Source organism: Monodelphis domestica, chromosome 1 (genome assembly GCF_027887165.1).
Source record: "Monodelphis domestica isolate mMonDom1 chromosome 1, mMonDom1.pri, whole genome shotgun sequence".
NCBI lineage: Eukaryota > Metazoa > Chordata > Mammalia > Didelphimorphia > Didelphidae > Monodelphis > Monodelphis domestica.
Window position 1 is genome coordinate 420,126,983 of NC_077227.1, and position 16,953 is coordinate 420,143,935.

Genomic DNA, 16,953 nt, shown 5'->3' on the forward strand with positions numbered 1-16,953 from the left:
TTCTGTCTTAGAATCAATACTGAGTATTAGTTCCACAACAAAAGAGCAGTTAAGGGCCAGATTTAAACCTAGGACCTCTTGTCTCCAGGCCTGAATTTATTCACTAGGCCACCTTACTACTCCCAGAAACATTGCTGTAAAAAAATTTTCCCAGTTTTCTGCTTTCCTTCTAATCTTGATTGCACTGGTTTTGTTCATATTAAATCTTTTTAATATAATCAAAATTATCCATTTTACATCTCATAATGCTCTCATTTTAACATAATTTTTCCCTTACCCACAGAGCTGACCAGTAAACTATTGCATGCTCTCCTAATTTGTTTGTGGCATCAGCCTTCATGTGTAAATCATATATCCATTTTGGCCCTGTATGCAATGTGAGATTAAATTAGTCTATACTTAATTTCTGCCATATTTTTTCAATTTTCTCAGAAGTTTTTGTCAACTAAAACGTTTTCACAAAATCTTGGATCTTTGGGTTTATGAAACACTAGACTATTATGGTAATCTATTACTGTGTATGTGACCTGTTTCACTGATCTACTAGTTCAAATTCATATCCAGTATCAGAATGTTCTTTTGATTACTACTTTATAATATAGTTTGAGATCTGGCATTTAATTTAGGTAGAATTTTTTTTATTATGTTGGCTTGACCTGCCCATGAGCAATTAAAATTTTTCCAGTTGTTTAAATCTGATTTCATCTATGTGAAAAGTGTTTTGTAATTGTGTTCATATAATTCCTGGGTTTGTTTTGGCGGGTAGTCTCCCAAGAAATTTTATATTGTCTAATTTTTAGTGAAATTTTTCTTTCTATATTTTGCTGTTGGACTATATAGAAATGCTGATAATTTTTTTGGATTTGTTTTATATCCTGAAACTACTAAGTTGTTAATTATGACTAGTTTTCCAGTTGATGCTCTATGTATACCATCATATCATCTGCAGAGTGATAGGTATGTTTCCTCATTGTCTATTGTAATTCCTTTAATTTCTTTTTCCTCTCTTATTGCTGTAGCTATCATTTCTAGAATATTTAAGGAAAATGATGAGCATCCTTGTTTACTCTTGATCTTACTAAGTAGGGTTCTAGCTTATCCACATTACATATAATACTAGCTGATGGTTTCATATAGATACTATTTATCATTTTAAGAAAAGTTCCATTCATTCCTATAATGGTATATACTGTAAAAAGTTTTTTTCTACATCTGTTGAGAAAATCATATAATTTGTTAGTTTTGTCATTGATGTGGTCAATAATGCTGATGTTCTTTGCAATATTGAACCAGCCTTGCATTCCAGGTATAAATCCTACCTGGTCATAGTATATGATCCTTCTGATATAATGCTATATTCTTCTTGCTGACATTTTATTTTAAAATTTTGCCTCAATAGTCATTAGGGAACTTGGTCCATACTTTTCTGTTTTAACTCTAGTAAAAACCTAGTTTAGGTATCAGAACCAAATTTGTTTCGTAAAAAACCAATAGAACTGGTTCTTTGCCTAATTTCCCAAATAGTTTATATAGTACTGGAATTCATTATTCTTTAAATGTTTGGTAGGATTTATTTGTGACTCCATCAGGCCCTGGGAATTCTTTTCCTGAGATGGGGTTATTTAAGTATCCAACTTCCTCTTCTGTTAGGCTGAATGATTTGTATTTTAGCAACTGTTTTATCCATTTTCACTTATGGTATCAGATTTATTGGTATATAATTGGGCAAAATAGATTCTAAAAATTGTTTTATTTTCTTTTGTAGTGACTTTACTCAAATCATTTTTGATACTGGTAATTGGTTTTCTTTTCAATCGCATTAAACAATGGTTTACCTATTTTATTAGGGTTTGTTTTCCATAAAATCAGATAATCATCTTATTTATTAGTTCAATAATTTCAATAGTTTCAATTTTATTAATCTTTCCTTTGATTTTCATGATTTCCTACTTGGCATTTAACTGGGGATTTTTAATTTGTTCTTTTCCTAGTTTGTTTTTTTAAGTTGCATGCCCAATTCATTGATCTGATCTTTCTCTATTTAACTGATATAAGTGGAAATATACATTTTCCCCTAAACACTACTTTGGCTACCTCCCATAAATTTTGATATGTTGTCTCGTTTTCTTATTTAATTCTCTTTAATGAAAATTTTTCTTTGACTCACTGATTCTTTAGGATTTAGTTTCTAATTAATATTTAATCTCTTTCCATAGCCTCTTATTGTATGTCATTTTTATTGCATTATGATCTGAAAATGATGCATTTACTAGTTCTGCTTTTCTGCATCTGACTGTGAGATTTTTATACCTTTATAGTCTATTTTTCTGTTATGTGTCACTGCTATAAAAAATATATTCACCTTTACTCCTTGTTTCTCTGCTTCAAATGTATTTCTTGTAAACAACATATTGAAGGATTCCGGTTTGGGGTTTTTAATCTACTCTACTCTCTTCTTCCATTTTATGGGTGAATTCAGACTATTCATATTCATGGTTATAATTACTAACTGTATTTCCCTTAATCCTATTTTTCCCATTTCTCTCTCACTCTGTCTCTGACTCTTCCCCTCACAACTGTTTTGCTTCTGATCACCATCTCCCTAAATTCACTCTCCCTTCTATCAGTCCTCCTTCCATGTTTCTCTTATCCCCCTCCCCTCCTACTTTCCTATATGATAAGATAAAGCCAACCGTGTGGATGTTATTCCCTCTTTGAACCAATACCAATGAGAGTGAGGTTCAAGCTTTGCGCACCACACATACCCCAACTTCCCCTCTACTGTAATCATTCTTTTGAGCCTTTATGTGAGATAATTTACCCCATTCTAACTTTCCCTTCCTTATTCTGCCAGTGAAATTCTTTTTCACTCCTTAATTTTGTTTTTATGGATAGCATCCCATAATATTCAATTTGCTCCTACACCCTCTCTGTATACTCCTTCTAAATGCCCTGAGATAAACTTCTTACAAGTTAAAAGTATCATCTTCCTGTATAGGAATAGAACAGTTTAACCTTATTGAATCCCTCACATTTTCTCCTTTCTGTTTACCTTTTTATTGTTTCTCTTGATTCTTACATTTGAAAATCAAATTTCCTGCTCAGCTCTGGTCTTTTCATAAGGAATGCTTAAAAAGTTCTCTGTTTAATAATTAACCATTTTTCCCCAGAAGGATTATACTCAGTTTCACTGAATAAATAATTCTTGGTTGTAATCCTAGCTCCTTTGCCTCCCAGAATATAGTATTCCAGGCCTTCTGATTCTTTCATGTAAAACTGACTATGGTTCCACAATATATGAATTGCTACTGTCTGGATATTTGTAGTATTTTCCCCTTGCCCTGGGAGCTCAGGAATTTTGCTCTAATATTCCTGGGAATTTATATGTTGTAATCTCTTTCAGGAGGTAATTGGCATTTCTATTTTACCTTCTTGTTGAATAATATGAGAGCCATTTTCCTTGTAATTTCTTGTAATATGATGTCCAGGCACTTTTAAAAATATGGCTCTCAAGAAGTCTAATTATTCTTTTTTTTTAATAAAACCGTCATCTTCTGTCTTGGAATCAATATTAATTCCAAGGCAGATGAGTGGTAAGGACTAGGCAATGGGGGTTAAGTGACTTGCCCAGGGTCACATAGCTGGTGTAACAGTTAAAATTGGGGGGAAACTGAGGCAGGTTAAATTTAGTTTCTCTGCTAGAAGTATTATTTTTTTAGAGGTTTATTAAAGATTGAGAAATTAAGAATATACAAGTAAGACAACCTCACCTACATCATGAAAGAGAGACGCGTCTGCTTGGCAGAGGAAACAGGAAAGAGACCCAGTAGCCTTTACAGCCAGGTTAAATACCCCTATCTCGCTCTCGGCCCAGGTGAGGTTACAAGGCATTTTAGTAAGTGAGCAAGGACTTCTGGGAAATGGAGTCCTGAGTTCAAGTCTCCATTTTTACATTGGGAAGTGTCTAAGACCAGATTTAAACCTCCCATCTCTAGGCCTGGCTCTCAATCCACTGCACTACCCATTCTTAAATCATCTTTCTTAAATATATTTTTCAGATCAGTTGTTTCTCTTTTTTTTTTAAATCCTACCTTTTGTCTTAGTATCAGTTCTAAGACAGAGGCACAGCAAGTGCTAGGCAACTGGAGTTCAGTGACTTGTCCAGGGTCACAAAGGGAGTGGCTGAGGCCAGATTTGAACCATATCGTCCTGATTCCAGGCCTGGCACTCTACCCACTATGCTCTGCTCCCAGTTTACATTTTCTTTTAGTTTTTCATTCTTTTGATTTTGTGTTACTGTTTTTTTATGTCTCATGGAATCATTAGCTTCTACTTGCTCAATCCTACTTTTTAATATATTTTCTTCAGTGAATTTTTAAACATCTTTTTTCATTTTTCTGTGCTTCCTTTACCAAGCTGTTGACCCTTCAAGATTCTTTTGCACTGCCCTCATTTCTTTTCCCAATTTTTCTTCTACCACTCCTATTTGAGTTTAAAAATCTTTCTTTTTAGTTCCTCCAGGATTTCTTTTTGAACATGACACCATTTCACCTCTATTTTTTGAGGCTCTACATTGTAACATCGAAATCACTTTAAAAGATTGATATATATTAATTTAAGGTCGCCAAGGAATTCAGCTATGTAATTCCTAAATGAAAACTCAAATCAGCAGTCAACCTTTGGAGGTTTTAATTACAAACAGGAGGAAGAAAGGTATGAGAGAGAGAGACAGAGAGAGAGACAGAGAGAGAGAGAGAAAGAGAAAGGGGAGAGAAGGGAATAGGACTTAAATACCCCCTCTCCTTATGCTGGGCCAAAGGCCCAAGCCCTTATATAGCTGAGGCAAAGAAAAGAGATCAGTCCCTATCACTCACATGACCAAAATGGAGAAACAGTCTCAGGGGCCTCCACCTCCAGACTCCTTCAGAGCAAAACCTCCTCAGAGCAAAACCTCTCAGAGCAAAAAACTCTTCCTCCCTCTGTCCTCAGACCCCGCTATCTTTAAGGAAACAATCTAAGTTCCCTCCCCTCAGTTCTCACATCTACCAATCACTGTCGATGTCTCCCCTCTGCCCATGGTGGCTCTAGTTTAACCCAGGACCGCCCAGAGGTCTGTGGCTTTGCATATGTCTGTTGAAGGTCATATTCTCAAATAATTAAATCTTGATCTTTGCTGCAGCCCTTCCTAAATCCTGTTACTCTAAGTAGGGTGGAGATTGTATTTTCCAAGACCTGGTTCTGTCATTCCAAGTATCTCTATTGTATCAATTCTAAAATCAATCATGACTCAAAGAACTTCCTGTTCTATGCTTAAGCATAGGTCAAAACCCTTTCCATTGTTTAGCAAAAGGTTTCTGTCCTAAAGTAGTCTTAAGTAGGGAGGAGAAGGATCCTCCCATGCCAAGGGATTTCACATTCCAATAGAGTTCTTACTATCAGTAGGAAATTTTTTCCAGTATGAAATTTCCCAATGGGGAAATTTCCAACATTCATAAGTCTAAGAAATTTTAAGGTTTACAGCATGTAGTCATTTTTATACTGTTGCCATCTTCTGAGTTTGTGTTTTGATCTTCTCTGTCTGAATAGTAACTCTCTAAGGTCAGGGATTTTTTTGGAGAAGAAGGAATTGCTCACTTTTCTAGCCTATTTCATAATTTTTAACTTATGCTAAAGTTGGGTTCTACTGGAAGGAACATTGTCCCATGTTTCTTGTACTGGGGACACCGTTATCTGGCTGGTAGTCTTCTGGGGTACAACCTACTCCTGGCTTACCTAGATGCCACCTGTATGGGATGTGCTTTCCTCCTACCCTAGTGAAACTGATCTTTCCTACACTCTAAGTTGTCTTGATTTGGTAAATTGCCTCATGGTGTCCTTCTCTGGTTCTGCTACTCGAGAATTCATCTTGAAGCATTTTTTCAATAGTTGCTTGAAGATGGATTTGAGAGAACTGAAGTTCCTGCCCCAGCTATGTGACCCTGGGCAAGTAACTTGACCCCCGTTGCCTAGCCCTTACCACTCTTCTGCCTTGGAGCCAATACACAGTATTGACTCCAAGACGGAAGGTAAGGGTTTAAAAAAAAAAAAGGAAGAAGAAGTTCCTGCCATCCTTCACCATCTTGACTTTGCCCTCTCAGAAGGAAAATTTCAAGAGAAATGTTTATTAGGACTCACAAAGAAGAGTGCATATTCATTAAAATATATGGAAAGGAACCAGATCACAAGAAGAACTGAACATTTTAAAGATTGTTGGAAGAAAGTCCTGAAGAAAACAAGAGGAAATGGGACCAAGAATATAGGTAACAGGTTTAGTTTTAACCAGGAATAAAAATATCTCTTATATAATCAGAAGAATAGAAGATAAATTGGGCGACAATACTGAAATTTAAGAAACACAAATGGGAATCTTATTTTGGATGTTTGAGTTCCTCCAGGAGTTCAGCTTTTCAATGAAAAAAGAAACTAAGCAGATATAAGTTGAATGGCTTGAAAGAAAAATGGTTCAGAACAGTCATTGACGGAAAAAAGTAAAAGGACCTATAAGAGTGGATGCCACCAATCCATCCCCTCTTAAGAGGGGGTGAGTACCAATAAAATAGAGAATATGAAGTACTCTAGTGAAAAGTATCTTCATTCCCATTCTAATATCCCACTATCCCCTAAGCTTCTAATTCAATTTTCTCATATTTATTAACATGGATTCATTGTGTAACCACAGGAGTTCAATAAATAATCATCCTACCATAAGTCTTAACTACTTAACACTATAACTAAATAGGAAAGTTACTTCTATGTCAATCAAATTTAGCCATGTCAGGTGTGTCTACAAAAGCTACTGTGTCCATCTGTTAGCTCAGCAGGTTTTGCCAAATAACTTGTCCTTAATCAAGTTTCCATGGGACAAATGGCAATTTTAAAAAGTTACACCTGGCATCATAGTCCTTAAAAGGAACTATTGTTCAATGAAAAAGCTCCCAGCTATTTCCTGACCAATTTCCACTTCAGTATCATTCTCATATCAACAACACTCTTTAAAAGGTGATTTTTCTCTTTCTCAAATTTGTCTCTCTAGTGTTTCACTAAACTGCATTATCTGATTTCCTTGTTTTCTCCCCATTAATAACAACTGGTGGTTCAGGCTCCTTTTTCTTAAGACATCCCACTTTAAGCACTGATGCAAAAAACTTTATGTAATTTCAAAGTCTTAGGGCTAAAAAGAACCTTATCAAATATTTAGCTAAACCTCTTCATTTCATAAATGAGAAAATTTAAGCCCAAAAAGCAAGAAACTTGCTCTTAGGTGACAACTAGAGAGGACTAAAGACATAGAATTCCTGATTCCCAGCATAGGGCTCTTTCTACTATATCACACTGGATTCTCCACACTTAAAACTCAATTTCAGCAGGCTTAAGTTGTTGTTACTGAATAGGTAAATAAAAGTAGGTAACTGGAAGTGAGCTTCTTTTAATGTACTCCTAATTTGTATCTCAAATATTTATTGCTTATTTTCCTTATTTCAAAATAGGAGTAACAGTTCAAACATCCATCAGGGTATGAGGACCAAAGAAACTCATTATAAAAATCATGCATAAGAGAGGTTCATTGCATTCATATTAGAATATGTATTTATAAAAAGTTTTAATGAACTTAAAAAGTGATTATTATTAAACAGCCCTAGAAGGCCAAAAAGGATGAGATCATCTAACTTAAAAGAGAAAACAACAAGATAGCTTATTCCCTGATTATAAACAATGACAGGTCCTAATGCGCCTTTTTAAAGTGTTTTTTTAAATGCCAAACTTAAATAAAATGAGCATTACCATTCCTATGTACAAAATAGAACAGAAAAAGGATTATACGTAAAACTACAATTTTCCCATCTACAGCTTGCTTGTCCTTTTAAACATAAATTCACCATCTTTCAAAGCTGTCTGAACTCCCTTTATAGATTCTTCTGTAAATTAAAAAGTATTTTACTAGAAAATAAAGCATACTCTACTTATAGAGAATAATCTAAACATCAATATTTTCAAAAAATTAATGGTGGTATCAATTTATTTTTCAGCAAGCAAGGATTCCCCTAAATCCCTTATAATTTATCCTCATCCCATAGTTCCTCTAGTCTAATGTCACCATTCCAGGGTTATCAGTCATACCATAACTTTTTCCTCACTTCTGTCCCCCATCCTTAAATCAAATTCTCCCTTTCCAGTATTTGTCTTGAATCTATCTATCTCATCACAGATTCTTAAAAACGAACCAGCTATTAGATGTTGTATACAAGAGACACACTTGGAACACAAAGAGTAGAAATGGAGGACTAGAGCAGTCTATTATACTTCAGTTGAAGCAAAGAGGGCAGGACAGGAAATCATAATCTCAGATAAAACAAAAACAGACCTAACTGTAAGAGATAAGCAAGAAAACTATATTTCACTGAAAGGTAACAAAGACAATGAATATTAAAAAGTTTTACAGCAACTTTCTCTGATAAAGGCCTCATTTCTTAAATATATAGGGAACTCAATTAAACTGATAAAAAGAAGACATTTCCCAATTGGTAAATAGTTAAAGGAAGAAATCAAAACTATCTAGAGACATATGGGAAAATGTTCTAAATCTCTATTGCTGGGTAAAGGAAAATTAAAACACCTATCAGATGACAAATGCTGGAGGGTATAAGGAAAATAAGCATATTAATGAAATGCTAGAGTAGTGAATTGATCTGACCATTTTGGAGAACAATCTGGAATTATGCCCAAAGGGCTATAAAACTTTTATCCAACAAAACCACTACTAGGTTTGTAGCCCCAAAGAGATCAAAAGGAAAGGGACCTATATGTACAAAAATATTTATAGCACCTCTTTCTGTGGTGGTAAATAATTAGAAATCAGGAATGAGGCTCATCTTTTGGAGAATGATTGAACAAGTTCTGGCATACAATTGTGATGGGAGTACTTCTGGCCTATAAAAAATGTCAAGGGGAATGGTTTCAGAAAAAAAATCATGACAAGTCCTATAGGAACTGATGAAAAGTCAAATGAGAATAACTAGATCATTGTACAGAGTGACAGCAATGTTGCAGGAATGATCAACTGTGAAATATTCCACTATTCTGATCAATACAGTGATCAAAAATAATTCCAAAGGATTCATGAAGAAAAAATGCTATCCACCTCCAGAAAGAGAACTGATGACCTAAATACCAACTAAAATATTTTTTCCCTTTGTGGTTTTTTTTTTTTTGGCAATATGACTAATACAGAAATAGGTTTTGCATGATTTCACATGTATAATAGATATATTGTTTGCCTTCTCAATAGGTAAAGGAGGGATAGGAAGAAGGAAGGGAATCTAAAACTCAAAATTTAAAAAAAAAAGAATGTTAAAAATGAAAAATTAAGTAATTTTTCAAATAAGTAGAAGAGAACAATACATTATAAATGAAAAGAAAACTAAAAGTTTACTCTAAATAATAGGAAAAAACAATGAAGGCCTTGGAAATGGGATGATAATGAAACATACTTCTTTCCATATGGCAGAAGTGGGCTATGACTAAGGCAGATCAATGTATACATTGTCAAATTCAATCTCTAGTCAGATTTTTCTACTGGATTTTTTTTTTTGGTCAAAATCTTTTTTATTCAGTCTGGAGATTTGACCTACCTTCCCTCCACACAAAGAGGTGGTCTCACTATTTAATGAGACTGACCCTCCTACAAGTGCCACCCCAATTTCATCTCTTCTGTCTCCTCCAGCTTTGTATAACTTTAGTCAATCCCCCTCCTCATCCTTTTCTTATCATTAGCAATATCCCTACAGCATCTAATTCTCCTCCTATACTTAAAAAACTTTCACTAGACCCTACCAATCCCCAGGCACCCCCAAGTTATTGTCCTGTATCTCTTCCATTTCTCAGGGGAATTCTTCCCAAAAACTATTATTCACCACCTTCCTTCCTCTGCTCTTATTCCTCAATCTTTGTATTCTGGCTTCTGACCTCATTCCTTAACTGAAACTGTCCCCTTGGAAGTTACCAATGATCTTTTAATTGCCAAACTTGATAGTCTTTTCAAGCTTTATCATTCTGACCTATCTGCTATATTTGACACTCGACCACCCTGTCCTCCTAGACACTCTTCTCCTTGCTCAGATTTCTGTGACATACCTTTTCCTGGTTCTCCTAATTGTCTGACTCCTCAGTCTCCTTTAGTAAATTATTATATAAGTTTATTTTTCCTCCCCTCACTTAGAAGTATGGGATACACTAGGCTGTTTCCTAGGATCACTTCTTTTCTCCCTCCATACTCCATCTCATTAACCTTATCTCCCACAATTTTAACTATCATCCCTCAGCAAATTACTCCCTGATCTCTGTAACACGCCCAGGTCTCTCCTCCCGGTTATGGTGCCACCTCAATCACTTAATAGATATCTCAAACTTAACAGGTATAAAACTAGACTCATTCTTTCCCCCTAAATCCTCTCTTCTTCTAAACTTCTGTGTTTCTATCAAAGACACCACCATTCTTCTAGTTCCCAGATTTGTAAACTGTTATCTTCATTCAACCCCTCACTCTCTTCACCTGGCATCCATTCAGTTGTCAAATCATGTCATTTTACAGTCACATCTCTCATATCAGACCCTCTCTCCACTCAAAGCTATCACTAGTTCTAGTCCTCACCATCTCTCACAGTGATTATCACTAACAATGAGCCCAAAACTTCTTAAATCAACCTAAACTATGCCAACTCCTACATTCTGCCTTCCAGTATACCTTCAACTATTTCCAGTGTCTATATATACATCCCACTATATATACCTAACAAGTATCCCAACATCTCCTCGAATAAATTATCTTCTCAATCAAATTACCCCATACAAAAGGTCACTTCACCAAAGTGACACAAACTACCCCATAATTCCACATCACTTCACCCCACTATACCCCAAACTATTCCCCACACACTAAGAGAACCCTTCTATGCCGTCAAATTACCTCCATCCTAAACACTAACTTTACAATCCACACTCAGTCTTAAATATCCCTAAAAGAATTCCTTGAACTATACTACCCATATATCCCCAAACTACATCCCTCAAGCCCCCATCAACTCATGCCTCCCTTCCTCCCTCCATTCAATAATTTCTAATATGTCCCTATTGCTCCAGGATCAAATATAATATCACCTGTTTGGCTTTTTTTTTTTTTTAGTCCTTTACTTTCTCTTAGAACTGATACTAAGTATGTATTCCAAAAACAGTAAGGGTTAGGCAACTGGATTTAAGTGACTTGCCCAGGATCACCAGACCTGGTACTCTATCCACTGAACCATCTAGCTGACCCGTTCGGCTTTTTAAAGACCTCCATAATTTAGCCTCTTCAGACCTTCACAATCTTCTTATATCTTACAACCCCATTCCCTTCAATCCAGTAACACTGGTCCTCCTGGTCATTTTTTTTCTCAGATGACCCTCGATCTCCTGATGCCAGGCATTTTCAAGGACCTCTCACTCCTCATCTGCATCTTCAATTAGCTCTCCCCCTAAAATACATCTGTGCTTTTAAAATCACACCTCACCCTAGAGTATTATTACACACCCAAACCATCCCTTCCAACTCTTATAATCCCAGAATTATCTTATCATCCCAAACTACCCCATATGCTCTCAAGTCATCCCTGAACTGCCTTTATACCTCCAAATCATCCCTTCACCCTATATTACCGCTACACTCCCCAAACCTTATTTTATTCGTACACTTCCACATTTTACTCTAAACTACCCCATTCCCTAAAACATCCCTCCACTCTGTACTACTCTTACCCCACAACATCTTTGCCCGAACCACTCCACTAATTACCTTCACATCAACGATATCCATCCCTTCTCATGTCCCCCTAATTCAAATTATTCTGCACCCCGAATCCTCCACGTAAATTACCCCGGGACGCCCCAAACAGATCATCCCAAACTACTTTTCGTGCCTTGTATCCCTAAACCCCACTCTCTATCCTCTAACCCCCAACCTAAGTGGGGAGCCGCCAGAACCGCGCCCCGCGGGGGTGGGGGGGTCTGAGGCCGCCCAGCCCCACTGGCAGGCTCCTTCTCCCCACCCGCCCCAGGCCCACCTGCTGCCGTTGAGCCCCACTGGCAAGGTGGCGTCCTCCCCAAGCACCGAGTCCATGGCGGTGGCAGCAGTTGGCTGCGGGTCCCCCAGCCAAGCGGTCCCTTCCCCCCTCCAGCCCCGCGGATCGGATCGCCCAGAGTCCACTGGCGCCGCTAAAATTCAAACCCCAAGCCACCGCCCCCGCCCCGCCAGTACCGCCATCTTCTAGGGCCTTTTTTCAATCTTTTTTTTTTTTACGGCTTTCCCCGGAAATGAGGCGGGGCTCCCGCGCTTCCTATGAAGCCAAAAGGGCGTGGCCAGAATCAGGGCTGTCCTAGGGAAATTACGAACGGTGCCATATTAACTCAGGGCAAGGCACCAAGGTCCCTGCAAGGGTAGATCAGCCACCATCGTAACTGAGGGCACATTAAGCCTCAAACGATGTGGGGCTGTCATATTACTTAAGGGCATTCAGGCTTCCTAGTTCTGTTCCTTTCAAAAGGATGAAAGGAGCCCGCGCTATGACGAACTTGAATTTCTAGAAGCAAAATTTGTCTTGTACTAGTCTAGGTAAAAAAGCGCCCAAACTTCCTGGGCGTAACTTATTCCAAATAACATTATATGCAAAAAACTGGCTCTGACATTTCCTTAGATCCAGGGACAGCCTCACTTTAAGAAAAGCATAAAAGAAAATTTATGGTCAAATATAGTATAAAGTGGGCAAAAAAGGAATGTCCTTTGTTTTACAAAAAATACTTCCTCAAAACACCCACATTTGTTTATACTAATAAGCATATATAATAATAATATTGATGTAGGTTTTGGATTTTAAAGCTGGAAGAAATCTTGGGAAACGTGTGATCTAAACCTCTCATTTTTACAGATAAGGAAACTGAAGCTCCCATAAAGGGAAGTGACTTATGCACAAGGTTGTACATTTAAAAAGTAACAAAATCAGAAATTGATCAGAAGTTCTGATGCCAGAGTCTGCCTTCTTTGCATGCCAGCAGAATCCCCCCTTTTAATGCTGAGGAAAAGAAGAATTAACAGATTTGTCCATAGACATACATTCACTGTCACATCAGAGATTTGAACCCAGGTATTTCATTTCTCAGTTCAGTGCTTTTTCCACTACTTCATGCTACCTCTCAATCTGCAGTTGTTCCCATTGTACACAGTAACAACAGTGTCGTATGATGAACAATTGTGAATGACTTAGCTGTTTTTAGCAATACAATGTTTGGAGACAATCCCCAAGGACTCATGTTGAAAAATTCCATTGACTTCCAGAGAAAGAATTGCTGGAGTCTAAATACAGACCAAAACATAGTACTATATTTTCTTTCTTTTGCTTTTTTGTTGGAGTTCTTTTCCACAAAATGACTAGTTGGGGAAAATGTTCTACATTATTGCACATGAAAAATCTATATCAGATTGTTTGCCAGGTCAAGGAGAAAAGGGAAGAATGGAGGAGAAAATTTGTATCAAAAAAAATTTTAATGAAGGTTTTACATATTTATATATATATACATAAGCACACATATAGTTTTCCCCTTACTATATTTAAAATAGGATTCTATTTATAGACATTCAATTTACACAACTTTCAGGAAGACAGCTATTATACAATAGCTGTCAATACAATACAAAGTCCACTCCTACTACATTATAATAGACTATGCTTCTCAGCACAGTACTGAAAAGTAATAACGGCTTATATCTACATATAGTTTTACAAAGCATTTTCTCACAATAACCCCATGAGTAAATAAGTATCCTGGTTTTAGAGATGAGGATACTGAGATATAGAGAAGGGAGGTGACTTGCCTAATGTCTTTCCTCATTAATTTGCTTAATACATTTTTTTCTTTATAAATGGTAAAAAGGTAGCATCTGGGGTCATATAATATGAATGAATGTTATCCAAATTAATGAACTTTAGTTATAATATTGTTATTTCCCCCTTCAATAAATAAGCATTTTATTGTAAGGCTAACTGCTTGAGTATATCATAGAAATAACCAGATTGTAATTTAAGGCTTATCTATACATTGTATTTAATTTCCTCATTTGTAAATGGAAAATAAGATGCCTACTTTCCAGGAATGCTGTGAAAACCAATAAGATACCATCAAATCAATGGTGTTTACTGAAGGCCTATGATACACCCAGTACTTGGTGCTATTGGGGTACAGGAGATCATAGAGTCATAGATCTAAGGACCTGTAGAGGCCATAGAGTTCAAACCTCTCGTTTTCTTTTATTTTTAAACCCTTACCTTCCATCTTAGAATCAATACTGGGTATTGGTTTTAAGGCAGAAGAGCAGTAAAGGCTAGGCAATGGAGGTTAAGGGACTTGTCCAGGGTCACACAGCTAGGAAGTTTCTGAGGCCAGATTTGAACCCAGGTCAATCCACTGATCCACTTAGCTGCCCCCATCCCTCTCATTTTCAAATGAGGAAAGAATCCTAGGAATCACACAGCTAGTGTAAGGCAGGATTTGAAACCATGTCTTCCTGACTTCAACTCCAGCACTCTATGAATTGTATCTTCCAGGACTGTTGTAAAGATCAAAGAAATAAATGTTAACCACTTTGAAACTCTAAAAACTCTCTCCCCCTGTCTTCCTTCCTCCCTTCCTCTCACCATCTTTCTCTCTGCCTCTCTCTCATATTATCTATTATACTCTATAAATGTTAACTATTATACTAAACTGCCTTGAAAAGTAATACATAAAAAGTAATGTAGTAGAAAGTGTTGTACTAGAAATCCAGCTAACCCTAAGTCCTCCAGTGAAAGTCTAGTATATATCACTTTCTTATGCATGGGTTAGAATTCTTGAGTGGTGTTTCAAGATGGATGTGTGACTAAATATCATGACTATAACTCCAGGACTTTCTTTCCCTCATTGAAAATCTGGTGCTGGTCTCTAAGACTGGTGATGGTATGCATTAAAGGTTTTGCAGATGATCCTGATGAGTTAATTTCATTTGTGTCAGAGAAGGTCAAAGGATCTGGGGTGAACCTCCCTGGCTCATCTGATAGCAGCCCAACACCTCCCCTCCAAAGAGAAGAAAGGGTGAGGCAACAAATGAGGGAAGGTGAATAAGGAAGGCTATTTAGGGAAGGAGCATGATAGTTATTTGAACCTCAAGGGTGTTGGCCTGGGGTCTGAGTGGGAGCCTAGGGAGGAAGAACATTACACCTCTGCTCCATACTTTTTTTCTAAAATGGATACTATTCTATGTAAAATATTATATAAAGACTAAAATCACATAATATCTTAGTTCAAAGGAACTTCAAAGGTTATCTAGTCAAACCCTTTGAATAAGTCTTTCCACAGTATAGATTAAACCTAAAAATGATGCTTATAGAAGCAGCTAGGTGGGTCAGTGGATAAAGCCAGGCTTGGAGATGGGGGTTCTTGGATGCAAATCTAGCCTTAGACATGTCCTAGTAGTATGATTCTGGGCAAGCTGATGAATCCCCAATTGAAAAAAAAGGTAAGGGAAAGGAAGGAAGGAAGGAAGGAAGGAAGAAGGAAGGAAGGAAGGAAGGAAGGAAGGAAGGAAGGAAGGAAGGAAGGAAGGAAGGAAGGAAGGAAGGAAGGAAGGAAGGAAGGAAGGAAGGAAGGAAGGAAGAAAGGAGAAAGGAAGGAAGAAAGGAAGGAAGAAAGGAAGAAAGGAAGGAAGAAAGGAAGAAAGAAAGGAAGAAAGAAAGGAAGAAAGAGAGAAAGAGAGAAAGAGAGAAAGAGAGAAAGAGAGAGAGAAAGAGAGAAAGAGAGAAAGAGAGAAAGAGAGAAAGAGAGAAAGAGAGAAAGAAAGAAGAGAGAAAGAAAGAAAGAGAGAAAGAAAGAAGAAAGAAAGAAAGAAAGAAAGAAAGAAAGAAAGAAAGAAAGAAAGAAAGAAAGAAAGAAAGAAAGAGAAAGAAAGAAAGAAAGAAAGAAAGAAAGAAAGAAAGAAAGAAAGAAAGAAAGAAAGAAAGAAAGAAAGAAAGAAAGAAAGAAAGAAAGAAAGAAAGGAGGGAGGGAGGGAGGGAGGAATGAAGGAGGGAGGAAAGAACGATTTGAGTCTGTGAGTACTTTAAGTGCTGTTTATTTTGCAGAGCCATACATCCCCATTCATCCTCCTCCAATTATGTTAAACCTTAATAGTTTAGAATGCAGTTAGAGCTAAATATAAATAAATATGAATAAAGCTATAAATATGAATACCAAGAAAATATAATTACTCCTATATATTGTATAGTAGTAGCCTTGGCTAGAACTCACACATTTTAAGCAACAGAACTTTCTTAGGCTTACATGAGTATTCAGTTTCCAAGTCGATCAAACCTTCCATCTCTTCATTAACTTTCCACAGTAAACTTGGCCTGATTAATGATCCATCGTGTATATACCTATCTGTTTACTCATTGTATCTCTTCCTCACCCCCTATCCCCAGACAGAATTTCCCATTAGAGCAGTAACCTAACTCAGTGCATAGCACATTACTAGCTACTAGCAAACACTAAATAAATGTTTCTTGGACTGGATAGGATTGGCTGAACTTTATTCGTTCTTCTCAAGGGGAAATCTCTATCATCACAAATCACATTGATGTAGTACTTTAGTGTAAGTATTGGCATTTCTTTTTACAGCAAAGGAAAATGAGGCTCAGAGAGACTGAATGACTTGTCAAGACCACACAGCTGCTAAATGTCAGAGCCAAAACACAGACGTAGGTCTCCTAACCCCCAGTCTCATGTATTCACGGCCTTTCAAGGTTCTTTCCTCACAACAGCCCTCTGAAGTTTCTGTTCAGTTGTTTCAGTGATATCTGACTCTATATGACTCTATTT

The 16,953-nt window shown here is 36.9% G+C and overlaps 1 protein-coding gene across 4 annotated transcripts in view; it reads right to left on the reverse strand.

Annotated features, from left to right (window-relative positions):
- The window catches only part of CDK5RAP2 (CDK5 regulatory subunit associated protein 2), a 176,403-nt gene extending 164,018 nt beyond the window's left edge, over nt 1-12,385 (reverse strand). For 2 of the 4 annotated variants that reach the window (XM_007474552.3, XM_007474551.3), the window contains exon 1: nt 12,135-12,290. Coding sequence is in view for 2 of the 4 variants with exons in the window: in XM_007474549.3 (XP_007474611.2) it covers nt 12,135-12,190 (56 nt within the window). In the remaining 2 variants the exon portion in view is untranslated. Of the gene's footprint in view, nt 1-12,134 lie in introns of all 4 variants that reach the window. The other 2 variants (XM_007474549.3, XM_007474550.3) reach the window with 2 other exon arrangements.
- Nucleotides 12,386-16,953: the final 4,568 nt, after the last annotated feature.